This window comes from Urocitellus parryii, chromosome 8 (assembly GCF_045843805.1).
Source record: "Urocitellus parryii isolate mUroPar1 chromosome 8, mUroPar1.hap1, whole genome shotgun sequence".
Taxonomy (NCBI): Eukaryota; Metazoa; Chordata; class Mammalia; order Rodentia; family Sciuridae; genus Urocitellus; species Urocitellus parryii.
In genome coordinates this window covers 38,239,486-38,257,184 of record NC_135538.1, presented here as the reverse complement: position 1 = coordinate 38,257,184, position 17,699 = coordinate 38,239,486, and the positions used below count along the sequence as shown (strand labels likewise).

The following is a 17,699-nucleotide window of genomic DNA, read 5'->3' as shown; positions in this document are numbered from 1 at the left end:
TCAGAGTAATGGTTCATTATTGAAAGCCCACACTCCCCTCCTTTCTCACGGGGTATTTTCCCATTGTACTGCCCTGCACCGGCTTGGTTTGAGTCAGGCATTTCCAGTGCCAGAAGTGGGCGCCTTTCGCCAGCTGTGCAGGGCGGCCGGCAGGTGGCGCCGAGCTCCGCACTCTTTGCTGCGTGGTGTGGACCGGGTGGACTGGAAGGGGCGGAGGTAACAGAAGCGGCCAGTGGTGGCCGCTCGCAGTCCCCACCCCCTCCACATAGCTCTGGAGACAAGCGCCTGGAGAGGGCGCGAGCGACTGGGCCAGCTGTGTTCCGAGCTCTGCACCGCTGCATCTGCTTTGCGAAGCACCCAGCGTCCCTGCCGCGCTCAGTTCGAAGTCGGCCACCATGGAGGCGCAGGCACAAGGTGAGTGGTCGCCGATCGCCCCCGAGGGTCGACTCTCGAGGCTCACGTGGAGGCGCCTGTTCTGTATCACCTAACTTTGCCTTCGGACAGAATGGTTTGGTGCCATCCTACGCGTCCGGAACTCCGCTCCTACGCGCGCCTTCTGAATACGCTTTCTTGCCAAACTCAGCATTTGCTGTGGGGCTGGGGATCTGTGAAGGGGCCAGGGTTCAATAAATGGAGCGGTCTGTAGGCAGGAAACGCTCTAGTGGAATGTCCTAACCCTTTCCGCAGCCAGTCTCCCTCAACCTGGCGGGTACCCAAAGGACCTGTTGTCTAGGGTCCGGGATCAGCGTTCCCTTCCCATTCCTGTCCCAGGAGTGGGGAGAGAGCGCGGCTTCTCTCCACCCAGCTGTGGGCTCGCGTGCTGCGACTCCCAAATCGAGGGGCTAGAGGGGCGCACGGTGAGGTGGTGTCTTGCTTGGGGATCGGCCTTCCTGGGGGAAGTGAGTGGTACCAGCCCCCTGACCTCAGCAAATACACAGGTGTGCCGTGGGTTCCAGCGGTAAGGGAGTGATCTCTTCCTCCGCAGCCGCTCTGGGCCCCAGGCCGGTGTTTGGCAGTCCTCTCCGCGCGCTACCCGGGCCACCGCCTGGCGGAACCAGCGGTGGCTTCACGAAGGGTAGCTTTATATTTTTAGGGTCACCATTGAACAAGGGTTGGGAAGATCCTATTGAATCGTCCAAGAATGGAAATCAACGCACGGTGGAAAGGGGTAGAAGTGGGCGGCTCTGGAGCCAGGGACAGGTAGGAAGGAAATTGACTCCGGAGTCAACACTGGGAGCCACCCTCCAAAGGAACGGGTTGCGGAGTTCAACCTGTACCACAGTCTTGGCCACCTTTCTTCAGGCTGCAGGGAGGGGTGTGTTTTTTAAACATAAATAAAAGTCCATCTAAAATGAAGACCCCATGCACGCGCCCTCTAGGGGCAGAAGCGTCTTGAAGGAGGGCGATTTGGCAGTGTCTTAAGTCACCCAACAGGTTTGCTGCCGACTACAAAGGTCTGAAGAGCAGGAATTCTCTTTGATTCCATCAGCCAAGATCCTGCTCAGAAAGCTGAGGCTTTCAGTATTCCTCTCCTGTTATGTAAATAGGAAAGGGGAATTCACCCAAGGGTGAACCTTGTTCCAATTAAAGAAAAACTTATTCAAGGATATTTGTGACGGCACGTTAAGGAAAACTGTTCAGGACTATGGAAATACTGTGGGGACCTGTGGGACAGGGTTTGGGCTCAATTCCAAATATGGCATGAGCAGGTGGGAATATACAGCCAAGGGGCAGTGTGGGAGTCTTTGGGTGGAAGATTACTAAGAGAGAACATCAGAGGTAAAGGGAACTTTGGCTAAACCCATCCAAAAGGATTCTTGCTGAAACCTGGCCAATGTGATCTGTTATCATGTGGGGGGATAGTGGAGGGACCTGGCCAGATATTGAGGATGATCAGGTCTGGAGGATGGGGGGCCTCTGACTAAACTGGTTTAGTAGTTATTTGGTACAACTGAATTTTACAAGGGAGAGCACAGATCAGCCTAGGGAAGGTCCAGAAGCCTGATAAAATTGGCCAAGCTGAAAGTCTTTGATATTGGTTAAAGAGGTCTACTTGAAGGCCTTCACAACTGAACTGAAGCAGGCAGAACAATGTTGGAGATGCCCAACCTGATTTTGCAGATTAGAATTATTTGGAGATACTCAAATACATTTGTCCCAGGCTATCAGTGAGAGATTGGTTTCAAGACCCCCAAAGAGACCAAAATCCAGGGCTACTGTAGTTTTTTATATAAAATGGTATAGTCTTTGGGTGTGACCTATGCATGTGCTCCCAAATATTTCAAATCGTCTCTACATCACTAATATTACCTTATACAATGCAAATGCTATGCAAATCATTGTTATACTTTCTTATTTAGGAAATAATGACAATAGAAAAAAGTCTGTACATGTTCCAAAATTTTTTTTTTAAAAATATATTTCATCCACAGTTGATTGAATCCAAGGAAACAGACACCTGTAAATATGGAAGGCCCCTGGATTCACCCTGGCTGACCCCATACCAGTCAAATCAGAATCTCTGGGGCCTAGGCATGGGTATACATGAAGGCTTTCCAGGTGATTCTGTTATTCAATGAGGTTGTAGAACCTCATTGGATAGAACTTTTTTGAGTGGGGAGAGCTAAATGAAAAAATTAATTCTATGATTTCCAACATATTATAAGCTTCTACCTTCAGCATAGTTTATTTTAGAATTATCTGGAGCAGGGATGATGTATCTTTCTACCTCTTTCTCTTTGCGTCTCTTAATCTAGAACAGAGATGTGTGAGGTTCAGCAGGCATCTGCTGACCAGATGGCTTCTTGCACTGCTGAGGAGACCACCAGGGTGGTATGGAAATTATTTGTACATGTAATTCAGAAAATGCAATAGTGGGTCCTAAAAACTTTCCCACCAGTGAAATTCTGCAAATATGTTCTTTAAATTTGTGAAAGACTAGATTACTTCCATCAAAACAAGACATTCTAGGGAATTGGCAGGATGGGAACATGAAGGAGGATTACCAGTGGAAAGATTCATCGAGAAGGGCTGGAGATGGATTGGAATGAGAAGTCCACAGAGGAGGGCATTTCCAGTGACTTTCCACTGGAACTGAGGAATTTTGCTTTCATAGTCCCCGGCGTAAAATGGTTTGGATAAGATTTTTAAACTTATGGTGGAGTCAGAGTGATATGCATTTTGAACTTTGATCTTTTCCCACGATAGCAATAATGCAGTGTGGTGCTGTCTCCTGATGCCGGGTGGTGGCAGTGAACTACAACTGCTAAACAGCCTCACAGTCACCTGGAATAACAGCTCACAATCTACAATGAGCTGTGTTGCTAAGCTGTGCTATTTGGTAGGTTAGGTGGATTAAGTGCATTTTCAATTTAGGATATTTTTAGTTTATGAAGATTTCTTGGTATATAACACATCTTGGAAAAGTGAATTTGGTTAGGAATATAGCATTTTCCTGATAGTCTTTTAAAATAAAAACTTCCTGATATGTTTTAACTACCTTTCAATTTTTTATTACTCTAGATCATAGTAGCTTTGTTATTTTTGCCTTTTCCAAAATCTTTAATGCTAAATGTAAAACTTCCCTTTAACACTTTTATGTATTAAAATTAATAGCTGGGCTGGGGATGTGGCTCAAGCGGTAGCAAGCTCGCCTGGCATGCATGCGGCCCGGGTTCGATCCTCAGCACCACATACAAACAAAGATGTTGTGTCCGCCGAAATCTAAAGAATAAATATTAAAAAAAAATTTATCTCTCTCTCTCTCTCTCACTCTCACTCTCTCTTTAAAAAAAATTTAATAGCTGTATTAGTTTCCTATGGCTGATGCTATATATCACCACAAACTTGCTGGCTAAAAACAACAGAATTAATTTACAATTCTAGAGGACAGAAGTCTAAAATCTCTGTCACTTGGAAAAGTCACAATGTTGGCAAGGCCAGACTCCCTCCAGAGAGTCCACAAAAGAATCTCTTCCTTGCATCTCTGAAGTTTCTGGTGGCTTCCAGCCTGCTCTGGCCACATCACCCAATCTCTGCCTCCATAGTACTTAGTCTTCTCCTGTCTGTGGCAAGTTCTCGTACAGAAGTACTCTAGTTTCTGCTTGTCTTGTACAGAAACAGTTGTATTTTCATTTAGGATCCTCCTGGATAATTCTGAATAATTTCTCCATCTCAAGCTCTTAAAGTAAATCATATCTGTAAAAAACACTTTCCATATAAATTAACACAGATTCCAGAAATTACAATCTGATGTCTCCTGGGGTCATTATTCAGCCTACTACAATAATAAGCTTTTCTTTTCAGGCATTCAACTCAGGAGAATTCTCAGAAGTCCATGAGTGACATAAAGTAATAAATATTGGATTATTCCTGTTTGCAAATTCCATTAAAATGAAAATGTTGCATTACCTTACATTATACTTTGCTCCTGGGACATTTATTTACTCTTATCTTGTTCCAGGAAGGCTTCAAACCACAGTACTGGAAAAAGCCACAGTACTGAAAAAAGCCAAAAAAGAATGTATCTAACAAAATTGTTGGAGGAGGTGGGGAGATCAAGAGGATTTGTCCTTAAAGCTACCCTAGCAATCTCTGTGTTAAATTTCTGTGGTCTAAAGTGGCAATCACATGAGGGTCTCTGCCTCAGTCACCTGCCTGGCTTGCTGTCTATTTATGAAGATGTTCACCATTACTGCTATTCTAGAATTCCACCAATAACACCCTGAAGCCACTTTTTAAATTTACTGAGTTACCATTCAAATAAGAGCACATAAAAGATGACTGCAAAAAGTGGATTTTTCAACCATGTAATTTTACTGTTCACTGGATGTTTATGAAATAAAATGTAATTTATTTTAAGTGAATGAATTAAATTAAGAGCTATCAATAATATACCAGGGAAGATAGCAGAACATTTTAATGCATTAGAAGGAAGCTTTGGGTCCTCAATGAATGATGCATTTTGAATAGTTTTTCACAGTATGAATTGTTTATAAATGTTGCATTTTTATGTGGAGAACAGGAAATGAAGCTCCCAGAAATAAAACCGAAGTCCACAAGAATACCCTTTTGTCACCAACATGTTGGGTCGTTTTCACAAGGCAAAATATCTGGCACTTCGATATAGTCAAATAACATACCATATATTGAAAATGCATGTCTGTGTTATACTTCATATTCAAATTTGCCTACAGTTATTTGCATCTTGCCCAAATTACATTTGTCCTGACATATATCTAAAATATGGAATCCTCTTCAATCCCTTGGAAATTGCAAAACATATTTTTCTTTCAATTAGAAATTTCTCTTTTCAATCAAAAGCAAGAGTACCTTGTCAAGGATCTGGGAAGCAAAAATGATTCATTCAAAAGAAAACCACAATTTGGGATTAAGAAAGTGGGAGGGGAGGGCTGGGGATGTGGCTCAAGCTGTAGCAAGCTCGCCTGGCATGCATGCGGCCCGGGTTCGATCCTCAGCACCACATACAAACAAAGATGTTGTGTCCGCTGAGAACTAAAAAATAAATATTAAATAAAAAAAAAAGAAAGTGGGAGGGGATTTCATCAGATTTCTCAATCTGAGACTATCTAGCTGTTGGATATTTTTGGTTTTTCACTGATTTCACTCCTCCCTTCCCCCCACATGAGTGAGTTGAGAGCAGCAATAATAAGATCTAAAAACAACATTGCCTAAAAATAAATATTTCCTAACATTTTGACTTCCATAAAGGATTTGTTTCTACAGGAGGACCTTAGGGAAAGATGGCTTCCCTTTCTTAAGATTTAGAAATGACCAGAATGAAAACATAGTTCTCATTTTCTGTTATTATTTTTTTAAAAATATTACAGGGCTCCTATAGGAAGTCTCAGGATATCCATGCTACCTTCAAAGTTTGTTTTACAGCATTGAAAGGCTCTCTTACGCACTATAGGAGAGGAAATCCTTCCCTCTACCCTCTTTGGTTAACTCTCTGGGGCCTGGGAATAAAACTAAATCACCAGGAGGAAAAGCATACAGATTTATTTATTTTGAAATTTTGCTTGCACCGGAAAGAAGTGCATGCCTGAAAAGTGGTGAGATTTGAGAGTTTTATATGCCATCTTCATCCGTGAAAGGGTGGAGAACAAAGGGTAAGATCAAGCGAACAGATGACTTTTAAAGATAAATTGACCCTTAGGAGAATGAATGGAGAATATTATAGTTTTGTCACAATGTCTAGGAGAGAAGAAAGAGTTGCTCCCAGTGAGGGGGATATATGACAGTTGAGTTCTTTTGGGAGATTGTTTTTAGGCAGATAAGGAATTTTAGAACTCAAATACCTTCAGCTTAAAATAATTCTTATGGCAAAGTGGCATAATTGGTAACGGCACGTCATAAGGCCTTTCAGCACTCACCCTGTGCTCATATTTTACCTGACATGTGAAAGGCACTGCTGACAAGGAAAATATCTATTTATTGTTGGCCTATTACTTACTTGGCGTGGTTCTAGTCATTTTTCAGATGTTCCGTCGTTTCTCATAGCCCTTTCTTATGACACTGGCCCTCAAAGAAAGAAGCATCTTCTTAGGATTAGGACTTGCAGTTTTCACTCTCACAGTTTACAGATATGTGGAAGTAATAACACACATTCAGATATTCTTCAAAACATGATTTTGCTATTTTCAAAAAAATCCACATACAGAAGGTGTGGGAGGGCTGATGATTGCCTCATCCAGTGAGTGAGCTGTGCTCCACTGATTGTTTTGTATACAGGAGAAACCCTTGAGACCCTAGTTCCTCCTTTCCAGAAATTGTTTTGGCTTCCATAGTGTAGGACAGTCCTGGTCTCACAAGTAAGAAGTCTTATTTATTTGAAAGCAACTCTTACATTTTAAAAAAGGAGAGGGTTTGGGTAGCAGTTAACAGAGGCAAAACATCTGCAAAGAGATTCAGATATATGTTTGAAAGGAGTTGGTGTTACCTTATTTTTTCTATGTTGGCTTAATTATGGGGTTGTTTCTTTCCTTCATCAAGAGATCTCAGCAAAAAGATCAATAATATCAAGCACTGTTCTGAAATTTATGGTGCATAAGCATCTTTTTATAACTTTGGCTAATGGAGGGCAATGATAAATTTATATTTATCATTGATTTCTATCCAATTCATTTAATGGTGTTGGAATTCACCATTAAATGCTTGTTTGCAATTACCCAGGAATTCACAACACATGAAAAAGTACAAAAACTACCGAGTGCAGAGATCTGATCTCAGGAAGACAAAGAACTTGGCACCAGTGTTCTGACTGATGCTGGAGCAGCACAAAGCGCTCAGTACCCTCTTCCCTCAAACGATGCCCTGAGGCCCATGCACAGAGGTCTCCCCTCAGGTGGTGCCCTTTGTCCACCTCTGTACAGTTGACCTCTGTCCTTCTCAGATTTTTTTTCTGTTCTTTTCATCCCTTCCCCAAGGCTGAGGGAAAATAAATATTTCATTTTAATGTAATAGGACCTAATAAATAAGTTGGGGACATTACTGGTGTCTTGTACTGGTTTTGAATTTGGTGACAAAGAAAATTAGTGTTCAGTTGTTCTCCCCACTTCCTACCCCATACCAAATCCCAGACTCAGTCCTCAGTCCTCATCTTGGTTGACCTGTCTGCGTTGCTTGGCACAGTTGCATGCTCTCTCCTTGAAACGCTGTATTCACTGGGTTTCCAGGACACTGAACTCTCTTTGTTTTCCTCCTCTGTCACCAGCCTTCTCATCTGTGCTAACTGCTGGCAGTCCTTGACCTGCTTCTCTTGTCTGTCCACATGCGTTCTCTTGGGCATCTTCTAGTGACGCATGATTTTGAATTAGACCCATGTGCTAACAACTCCAAAATTTATTTTTCCAGCCTGGATCTTACCCCTCAACTTTAGGTTGCCTACTCGATTTGTCTGCACGAATATCTCATAAGCATCTTGAACAGGACCTGCCCAACACCCATCTCCCTCTTTCCTAAAGTCATTCCCATTTCTGTTTAGTGGTATCTTCATTTCAAATGCAAAAGCTCCAAACTTATCTCCCTCCCCCAGGTCTTGTTTTGTCTTTTTTCTTCACTGTACCCCACTTCCAGTCTGTCATATCAGCTCTACTTTCAAAACACATTTAGAGTTGAACACCATACCACCATCTCTGCTGATATTGCCTCGGGCCAGACCTCCCACCTGGATTACTATGGGAGTTTTTGAACTGGTCTCTGCCTTGCCCTGTCCTCTCTTCAGTCTAATATTTTCAACAGAGAGGCCGGAGTGATGCTCTCAGTCATTCTCTAACTCACCACTCCTCCCTTCAGGACACTCAAGTAACTCTTCAGTTCACTCAGAATCAATGGCAAAGTCTTCATAGTGGCAAAGAAGGGATCTACCTGGTCTGCTTCCCCTTCTTCCTCATTAGTTCTATAACCTCACTTCCCTGTGTGCTCCTCCTTAGTTCCCTTTGTTTTCTCTCCTTTGAATTTATTAACACCTGTACCTCAAAAACTCTTCCTCAGATATCTTCCTGGTTTGCTTCCTCACCCTCTTTGTCTCTTTACCCAAACATTGCAAGTCACTAATACCCTTAGACCTGGTACCTGGCACCCAGTTGTTGGGAAGCTGGTCTCTCAAAATTCTGCACAACTCATCTTCTGAGCAAATGCATTTATGGCTCATTTTCTCTGGCCCATGTTTTCGAGGTTGTTTCCATAGTAGGTGAGCTTGGAAGATAGAGACTTTTCTCTTCAGGGCAGATTTACTTGCCGTTGGCAGACATTGAGCAGATTTACTAGCAGCCTCTGTATAAATCAGGGTTTCCTAATCTCCATGTTAGTTTCCTATAATCACCCCAGAGCCCTTGGCCCTTATCAACCTTTTAGAATCAGGGCTCAGGGAACACATGATATTGCTCTGGTTACTGCTGTTGCTAAAAGTAACACATTGTCTTTTGTCTGTGGCCCAAGAGTCTTGTACCTTATGTCAACTTTCATGAAACTAGCAGGCTAATTTGTTGGCTTGAAATTAAGGTAAAATCTGGCCCTTCAGAATTCTTAACCCCTGTCCTGAGCCCTTTGTTTTAGGGGGCTCCAGATTAGCCCTCTTCTGGCTGAGCCTTTGTTTACAGTGAGACATTCAAAGGCCCACTGGGAAGTTGTGCTTCCTCTTCTACACCATGCCCTGGGTACCTGAGACTCCAGAATTCTCTATCCAAACAGGCCTCAGTGTGTTATCAGGCGTACACAGATCTCCCCTGAGCTTAGCAAGGTGTCAGAATGTCCGTTTCTAGTTCCAAGAGGTGACCGGGAGGTGGCTGATTTCAGGGTAGCCACGAGAGTAGCTTTAACACACTAATTAGGAAACCAGATCTTAAAATGCAGCTCCTAGACCAGCATCCTCAGTTTCACTTAGAAACTTGTTAGACATGCAAACTTTGGGGCCCCACCCAAGGCCTAACAAATCAGAAATTCTAGGGATTGGCCCTGGTAATTCAGATAGATACTGTGTTGGAAGGTCTGGACCACAGGTTGTTCACATGCACGTGCATAAGGTCCCTGTCAGTGTTTGTGGCAGACAGACCCTCAGGTGATTCCTAGGGTTTTTTTGGTGTTATTCACACTCTTGTATGATCCCATCCCCTGGAATGTTGGTGCAACTACTGATTGGCTTCTAACAGAATATGGCAAACACAAAGAAATGTGGCTTCCACGATTATGTTACATTTGAAAGACTCCATCTCAGCAGACTAGAGCCAAGACTGTCTCTGGGGGATAATGAAGTCATCAGCCACGTTGTAGAAACCCACCTGGCAAGGAACAGTGGGCAGCCTCTAGAAAGCGTGGACACTTCCTAGGACTGGAGCAAGGCAACAAAACCTGAATCCTTCAGTTCTGTAGTTGCTGGGAAATGAATTCTGCCAACAATCTGCATGAACCTTGAAGCCAGTGTCCCTCGGTCGAGAGTGCAGACCGCTGGCTGACACTTGATTGCAGCCTAATGAGATCCTGAGCAGAGAGACCCAGCTAAGCTGTGCTGGAAAATCTGACCCATAGAAACTGAACAAATAAATGTGTATCTCTGTAAGCAGCTGACTTTGTAGTAATTGGTGATACAGCTCTAGATAACTAATGCAGCACAGGGGTGCAAGGGTGCTGAGAGGATAGTCCTTATGACTTCCTTTGTGTCTTGCCTTGGGATCTGCCCACATTAATGATGGTTGTGTCCTGGTCTCTCTATTTACAATTGTGCCACACAGAGAAATACCTACTATTTTCCTTCCCTGCTTTTTTACCTTTAAAAAAGGGGAGGGGGTATATATTTTAGCAACTGTCCCCTTTAACATGCCTTATGTCTTCCTTTCTTTATTTTGTTCATTGTCTCTTCCTATACCTACTATACATAAGTTCTGCAAGGCTGACATGTTTTACCGTGTTGGTCACTGCTGAATCTTCATCCTCTACAACACAGTTTGATAACATAATAGGAATCCAATCAGTATTTATTGAACAAATGAAGTAAGCTATATATATATATATATATATTTTTAATCTACTGGTTCCTGGTAAATGCTCCACTAAAATCAACAGACTCTTCCTATGGCCTTTGCCTTTGCTAGAATGGTAAAAATAATGTGAAGGAAAGAATTGAAACAAAGTAGATAAGTAAATGAAAAAATTGATTCTATTTCCTGGCCTTTCTCCATTAGAAAGAATAAATCAACCCTAGGTTTGCAGTTCTTGCAAAGCCAGAATTTACCTACCAATATTGCTATTGAATGGAACTCATAATTTCTATCAGCAGGTCTCTAAAAGTTTTATGGGAGCTGGGCTGATGTGTGATTTTGTATAAGTGTGAATATGTGCTCACACAAGGAATCAAAAGAGGAAGAAAGAGCCCAATGGCGTTTAAGCTAAAAAAATCTTTCCACTTTTTGAATTGGTCATATGGTCCAAGGAAGTGCTTATAGAGGGCCTAACTTGTCCTCCTCATCCATCTGAATTTTCCTTTGGGTAGTTGCTTTCTGTTTTTCTCTGCCATTCATCTTTTGATCAAACCCTTTTTGGGAGGCAATGTGATGCAGAGAGAGAGAGAGAGAGAGAGAGAGAGAGAGAGAGAGAGAGACTGAGTGTGTGCATACTGGCCTGGGAGCAAGGAACCTGGTTTCCTATGATTCTGTCATTCACCTCTGGTCCTCTCCTTGCTTACCTCTTGCACTCACTCCTTACCAGAGAAGGTTGAATCACATACCCTTCAAGATCTTGCCTACCTTGTTCTTAACAGACCTGTTCAAGTTCCTTCAAGGAAAGCTGCTTTTTAAATGTATATGCATATATATATGCTCATGTGCGTGTTTATTGGGTATTCCTTAAACTGTATTGCTTCCATTTCCCATATAAAAAGTTTGCAGAAAAGGTAGATATTTTCACTATTTAATGTAATTCCTAAAATTTTGCTCTGGATGCTTATACTTCTCATATGAAGAATGACTACATACCCACATAATTCCTTTTCCTGTCTGTGATGACTATGGTACTGGGAGGGGAAATCAGGAGGAAGAAAACAAAATAAAGGTTCTGTCATATAATGAGCTCTTGCCTAGAGGTGAAGAGCATGGATACTGTCCCAAAGATTTGGATTCATTTTCCCAGTTCAGTCACTGCTATGTGGCCCTTAACTTACCACGTCTCAATTTGCTCATCCATAAAAATAAACATGGGGTCACATGGGGGTTTTGTGATGATTAAGTGAGATGACCAATGTGAGGCACTCATGACAGGACTTGGATACAATTATGGCACTTAAAAAGAAAGACGATTTCTCATGTGATATGCATTGAGCAAGCCATGTGCCAGACTCTGAACTAGGCGTTAGGGAAATAGATGTGCACAAACCACATCCGAGCTCCTTGCCCGGTGAGCTTGTCACCTTATTTTTGTTGTAGCAGTGAAGTGTTGAGCGACTACTTTTATTCTTTCATCAGAAAATTCTTTGACTTTTCATACACTACCTGACACAAAGTTAAAAGTAGCTTCCTGGAGCTAAGGAGAGAGAAGTAGGTTGAAGATAGAAATACATGCAGAAGTTGACAGAATTTGGACATCTGGCTGGCACACAAAATTCTTTTCTGAAGCATAATTCTTACCTATTAAACCACACTGAAATTTAGCTAACAAGACAATGATTTTTTTTTTTAAAGTTGCTGCTTTTGGTTCCTTACTTACTAGGATAAAAGCTTAAAGATGTATACAGCAGGCATACTAACCATTCATCGTTTGAACACTTTCTGAGGAAGGACAGGTTAAATGTTCTGTTCACATTTCATTGCCCCTCTCATAATAATTGAATAACCACTGGGGGAAGTGCCAGTGGTGCTTAGCTTTTCAGCAGACCTTATTTCTGGTGTCTTGTGGCTCAAACATTGAGGATAACAGCATAGACTTACTGAAGGTATGCACATCGCATGGCAGGACTTTATCAGCATAATGCCTATTGCTTGGTAGCATGCTTGAAAATGCTGAGTCTCCTGAGAAGCTCCTAATGACAAATGGAGATTTCAGGTCTTGCCATTTTAGATGTTTAAAAAATTAATTAAGGCACAAATGAAAACTTTTAATAAGTAACCTTTACTCTGACTTATTCTTCATTGAACTGTGGTATTTTATGTTATGCATAATTGTTTGTTATCTTTTTCTTCTGAAAGAGCAAACTAAGCCCCTTGAGGGCAGGGTATTGACTATTTATTGCTATATCCTCAATGTCCAGAACAATGATTAGTTGATGGAAAGTACTCCATAGATATGAATGAATTAACAAATGAATGAGTGGTATTGGGTGGATATAGCATCATTATAACATTGGCAAAAGGTAGTGAGGGAATATACATTTCAATTTTCATTTGAGATGCATAGTTCTTAAGAAAAATTTATTGTAACATCTTTTCTTTTTTGTACCCGGGATTGAACTCATGGGGACTTGACCACTGAACCACATCCCCAGCCCTTCCTTGTATTTTATTTAGAGGCAAGTTATCACTGAGTTGCCTAGGGCCTTGCTAAATTGCTGAGGCTAGCTTTGAACCCGCAATTCTCCTGCCTTAGCCTCTGGAGTCACTATGATGTGTGCTGAAATTTAGCTATTGTAACTTGGCTTACAATTGCTTGGCTTATTGTAACTTCTTATAAGAACATGGTGTATGCCACCATGCCTGGCTTATTGTAATTTCTTATAAGAACTCCTAAAATTAAAGAAGTGCTGGAGTGATGGTAAGAATTTTCAGTACTTTATCATGGTCTCTAAATGTTGTCCCCAGTAATGAAACCCTGAAGACAGTATTTAACTTGTCAACATAAAGATAGATGCTGGAATAGAACTAAGTTGCTCTTTAAAAAGGGAGAGTGAGGGGGATGTGGAAAAAGTAAAGGGACAATATCCAAGCAGGGGAGATAAGGATGCACAAAGAATGAGCCTTAGAGGAATAAAAAGAAATAGAGAAGGGAAGAGGACAAGATTCCTGGGGACTGAAAAGAGAAACTTAAGACAAGATGCTTTAAATGGTGCTTTTAATGGTATAGACCAACTCCTAGTTTCACTTATATTTTTAGTAAATTCTGCATTGCTCAATTGAATTTTTGTGGGATTAGAGATTAAGGCCTCAAAAGAAAAGAAATCACTGGATAGCTGAAGTATGTTGGACAAAGAAATAGCTATTCAATTTCTCCCAATCTCCATTAAACAAACACTGAGGATACTGTAAAGACTGTCAGTATTATGTGCACAGACTCCATGAGTTTTGGGGATCCATGTTTTCCTGGCTGTTCTGGTGTGCAGGTTCCAACATGGTGCAAGAGGGATGGGAGGAGAGTAGAGCTGACTTCCATGGGGGTGGTGTACCTGGGCAGCTGATTTTCAGTGCAATTGAGACCTTTGGATTGGCAGCACCTGTTCAAATTATTTCAACCAGATAAATCAGTCTCATCAATAAAAACGAAAGCTACAGTAGTTTGGTGGCAATCTGTATTGCATGTATCACCTGTTCTGCTTAGCTAGTTTATAGAGAATTATGAGAAAACATGTTCACATTCTGCAAGCTGCAAGTAGTTATTGAACTAAACTTGTAAAATGCTGAGTTCTTTTCCCTGGATGTGCCACCTTGCCAACTCCTCGATGATAGCCTGCTGGGATTTGAAATATTGATGAGTATGAATCTATTCATCTCCAAATTTCACTGACCTTTCAATGGAGGGTATTTTTAGCTTTTTGAGAATTTTAGGCAGAGGAAATCGCCTACAGAAATATTTTAATGTGTGGATAGTCATTCTGTTTCAGAGAATTAAAAATACAGTCTATAAAATGAATATCTAGTTATTATTAGTTTATTCTAATACAGTAGTAAAAGATCATGTTTCAGTAAGTTGCCAAGAAAGCTGTTAATTAAAAACATGTCTTTTTTGCAAAATCTAGTCTTAATACAAATAGATACCTGAATTCTGATAATCAGGTATTTGCTTAGGTTCTGCCAGTGAGCTCTTGATTTCTGCATTGAAAATAATCCCTCTTTTCAACTCCCACAGCATTTTGAATCTATTTTGTCCTCAGGGAGCAGCATAATTTAGAGTTGGAAAGTACTTAATAAGTGGTCTCATACATACACTCTCCTCATTTGTGGGTAAGAGCATTGGATAGAGGCCAAGCCACTGATCTAGGCTAGTGCCACATGAGTGGCAGCATTAGAGCCAATACTCCGGCTCCTCTCTGTTAGCAGTCTATTGCCTTCTGCAGCACAGGCCACCTAAATCATCTGTATGTCTTGCTGAGAGAGTATGTAGAGCTTTATTTTTAATTTAAATGTTAACATTTTATTAAAGTTTCACCCTGAACAAAAGTCAAATCAAAATGGATCAAAGACCTAGAAATTAGGCCAGAAACTTTGCAACTGCTAGAAGAAAATACAGGGTCAACACTCCAACATCTTGGACAGGAACTGACTTCCTTAACAAGAACCCTAAAGCTCAAGAAATAAAACCAAGAATCAGTAAGTGGGATGGCATGAAATTAAAAAGCTTTTGCACAGGAAAAGCAATGATCAAGAATGTGAAGAGAGAGCCTACAGAATGATAGAAAATATTTACTAGCTTCTCCTCTGACAGGGGATTAATATTTAGAATATATAAAGAACTCATAAAACTTAGCACCAAAACAACAAATGACCCAATCAATAAATGGGCAAAAAAAAAAAAAAAAACCTGAACAGATATTTCTCAAAAGAAGAGACACAAATGGCCAACAAATAAATGAAAAATATTCCACATCCCTGGCAATCAGGGAAATGCAAGTCCGAAATACATTGAGATTTCATCTCACTCAAGTTAGATGAAGAATACAAATTTGCCTCATCAGGAACACAAATAATAATAAATGTTTGTGAGGATGCAGGAAAAAATGTACACTTGTACATTATTGATGAGTCTGCAAATTAGTGCAATCACTTTGGAAAGTAGTATAGAGATTCCTCAAAAGACTAGGAATAGAACCACCATATGAACAAGCTAGCCCACTCCTCAGTATTTATCCAAAAGAACTAAAATCAGCATACTGTAGTGATACAAGACGCCAATATTTATAGCAGCTCAATTCACAATAGCCAAGTTATAAAATCAGTCCAGACGCCCATCAACAAATGAATGGATAAAGACAATGTGGTATATATACCCAATGGAATTTTACTCAGTCATAAAAAAGAATGAAAGTGTGGCATTTGCTGGTAAACAGATGGAACTGGAGAACATCATGCTAAGTGAAATAAGCCAGACTCAGAATGTCAAGCGTCAGATGAGTGAAATAGAGGAAAGGAATTGATGGGGGAGGAGGTAGGGATGGGAAAATGGAGGAAATACAGAATGAAATTGATAAAATTATGTCATATGCATATATGAATATGAATTCATCCTTTGTGTATATCTATAAAACACTAATTTATTTTAAAAAAAAGACCAGAAGAATATAGCAAGGGAAATAAGAGGAGGGAGAAAAGGGGGAAAGAGGAAGCACTGGGGATTGACATGGAGCAAATTATATGCCCTGCATGTACGATTATGTCAAAATGAACTGCGCTGTTACAAATAACTATAATGTACTAATTTTAAAAAGTCTCAGATTCAGAAAATTTACATATTAAAGTCCAGCCTGGAAATCTTATTCTACTCATAAAATTAACAAATGTTTAATTACTTTTAAAGCAACTTTAGATAGTATGATATTCAAATAGATTAACTGACATACAAATTCAGTTAATATAGTATTCAATTTTGTATTTAAGTACCTATTTTATAATTGAGTAGCATTCCCAAGTACTTAAATCTTTTAAATCCAAAAATTAAATATAGAGGCATAATGAATCTAAAATCCTCTTAAATGTTTCAATATTACTTAGAAATTTAGTAGGATTCTCACTTAAAAATCACAAGTTTAAATTACTTGAGCATTTAAAATCATAGTTATTAGCCTGATGTTCCCTCAACAGACCAAATTTTTCTTACACACAAAATACCAAATATTTAGCTGCCTTCCCGAAAAACACTAATTCTTTGGTTTTCATTTATGAATTTCTTCATTCAGTGTTTATCCAAATTATGTGCTAGGCAATGCTCTAGGCTCTAGAAAAACACCAACATACAAAATGAAAATTTATATCTTATGAAATAAACATTCTAGGGAAGAGGCAAATAGTAAATAACACAAGTTAGTAAAACATGTAGTATGTGGATATTTTGTAAATGCTAGAAAAAATAAATAAATTGATGAAAAAGGGATGTGAAATGTGTGGCTGTGGTAGCTGTAAGATGATTCTACTTCTTTCTGGAACCGGTACTCTATAGAGAACTTGTCAGTTAATTGAAGGTACTTTCCAACAGAGATGTCACTTTCTGAGTAAACCTGAAGTTCTGTAAGGACCTGAGATTTGACTTGAGGCATTGACTGGATTCTCACTGGTGACCCTCATCCACACAAGGATTTATAACTTTTTTTTTTTTTTTTGGTGCTGAGAATTGTGTATGAGAAGTACATGCTGTATCACTGAGCTATACTCCTACCTGTTCCTTTTTTTTTTTTTGAGCAAAATTTTACTGTAAACTTAAAGATCCTGAAATTACTAATATATTAGAATTTGTAAATTAAATTTGGTACATGATTTTTAAATATACATGTTCTATATACATAGGTATTCAGCTATTCCTTGATCAGACACCATAAAGGAGAGTTAATTATCCCATTTTGGGAAATTCAGCTCACAAATGAAAACTTGAAGTGGGGCTATTTAACATCTGTGTAAAACACTTGTTTGGTGGTCCTCGTAATGATGCATTTAGGTATCAAGGATGTTTTCTGTTTACTTGCTTAGAGTACTTTCAAGTAAAGGAACAGAATCATACCACCTCCCTGCTCTGGGGACCACAGAATGCAGCCAAATGGCTTTCTATTACGTAGCCTTTGTAAGTAATGAATGCTTTTCAGTGCTCCTAATTGTGAGTATCGAGGGTACTTTCTGGTTCGGTGAAGGAGGCGGCTGTTGCTCCTATGCAGACTACAAAGCCAGAACCAGAAGATGGTTTAAGGTAATGTTAGAAGTGAGGCTCAAGCCTATGGTGTATGTTTCTCTTTAGAATCTGGAAAGACTAAAGAATCTACGACAATATGGGACTGGGAT

The 17,699-nt window shown here is 40.3% G+C and overlaps 1 protein-coding gene across 6 annotated transcripts in view; it reads left to right on the top strand.

Annotated features, from left to right (window-relative positions):
• The first annotated feature begins 254 nt into the window (after positions 1–254).
• Positions 255–17,699, top strand: part of Tpd52l1 (TPD52 like 1) — an 89,376-nt gene continuing 71,931 nt past the window's right edge. For 3 of the 6 annotated variants that reach the window (XM_026381399.2, XM_077801872.1, XM_077801871.1), the window contains exon 1: positions 257–414. In XM_026381399.2, coding sequence (XP_026237184.1) covers positions 396–414 — 19 coding nt within the window. In that variant the 5' untranslated portion in view covers positions 257–395. Of the gene's footprint in view, positions 415–17,699 lie in introns of all 6 variants that reach the window. The other 3 variants (XM_026381415.2, XM_077801870.1, XM_026381407.2) reach the window with 3 other exon arrangements.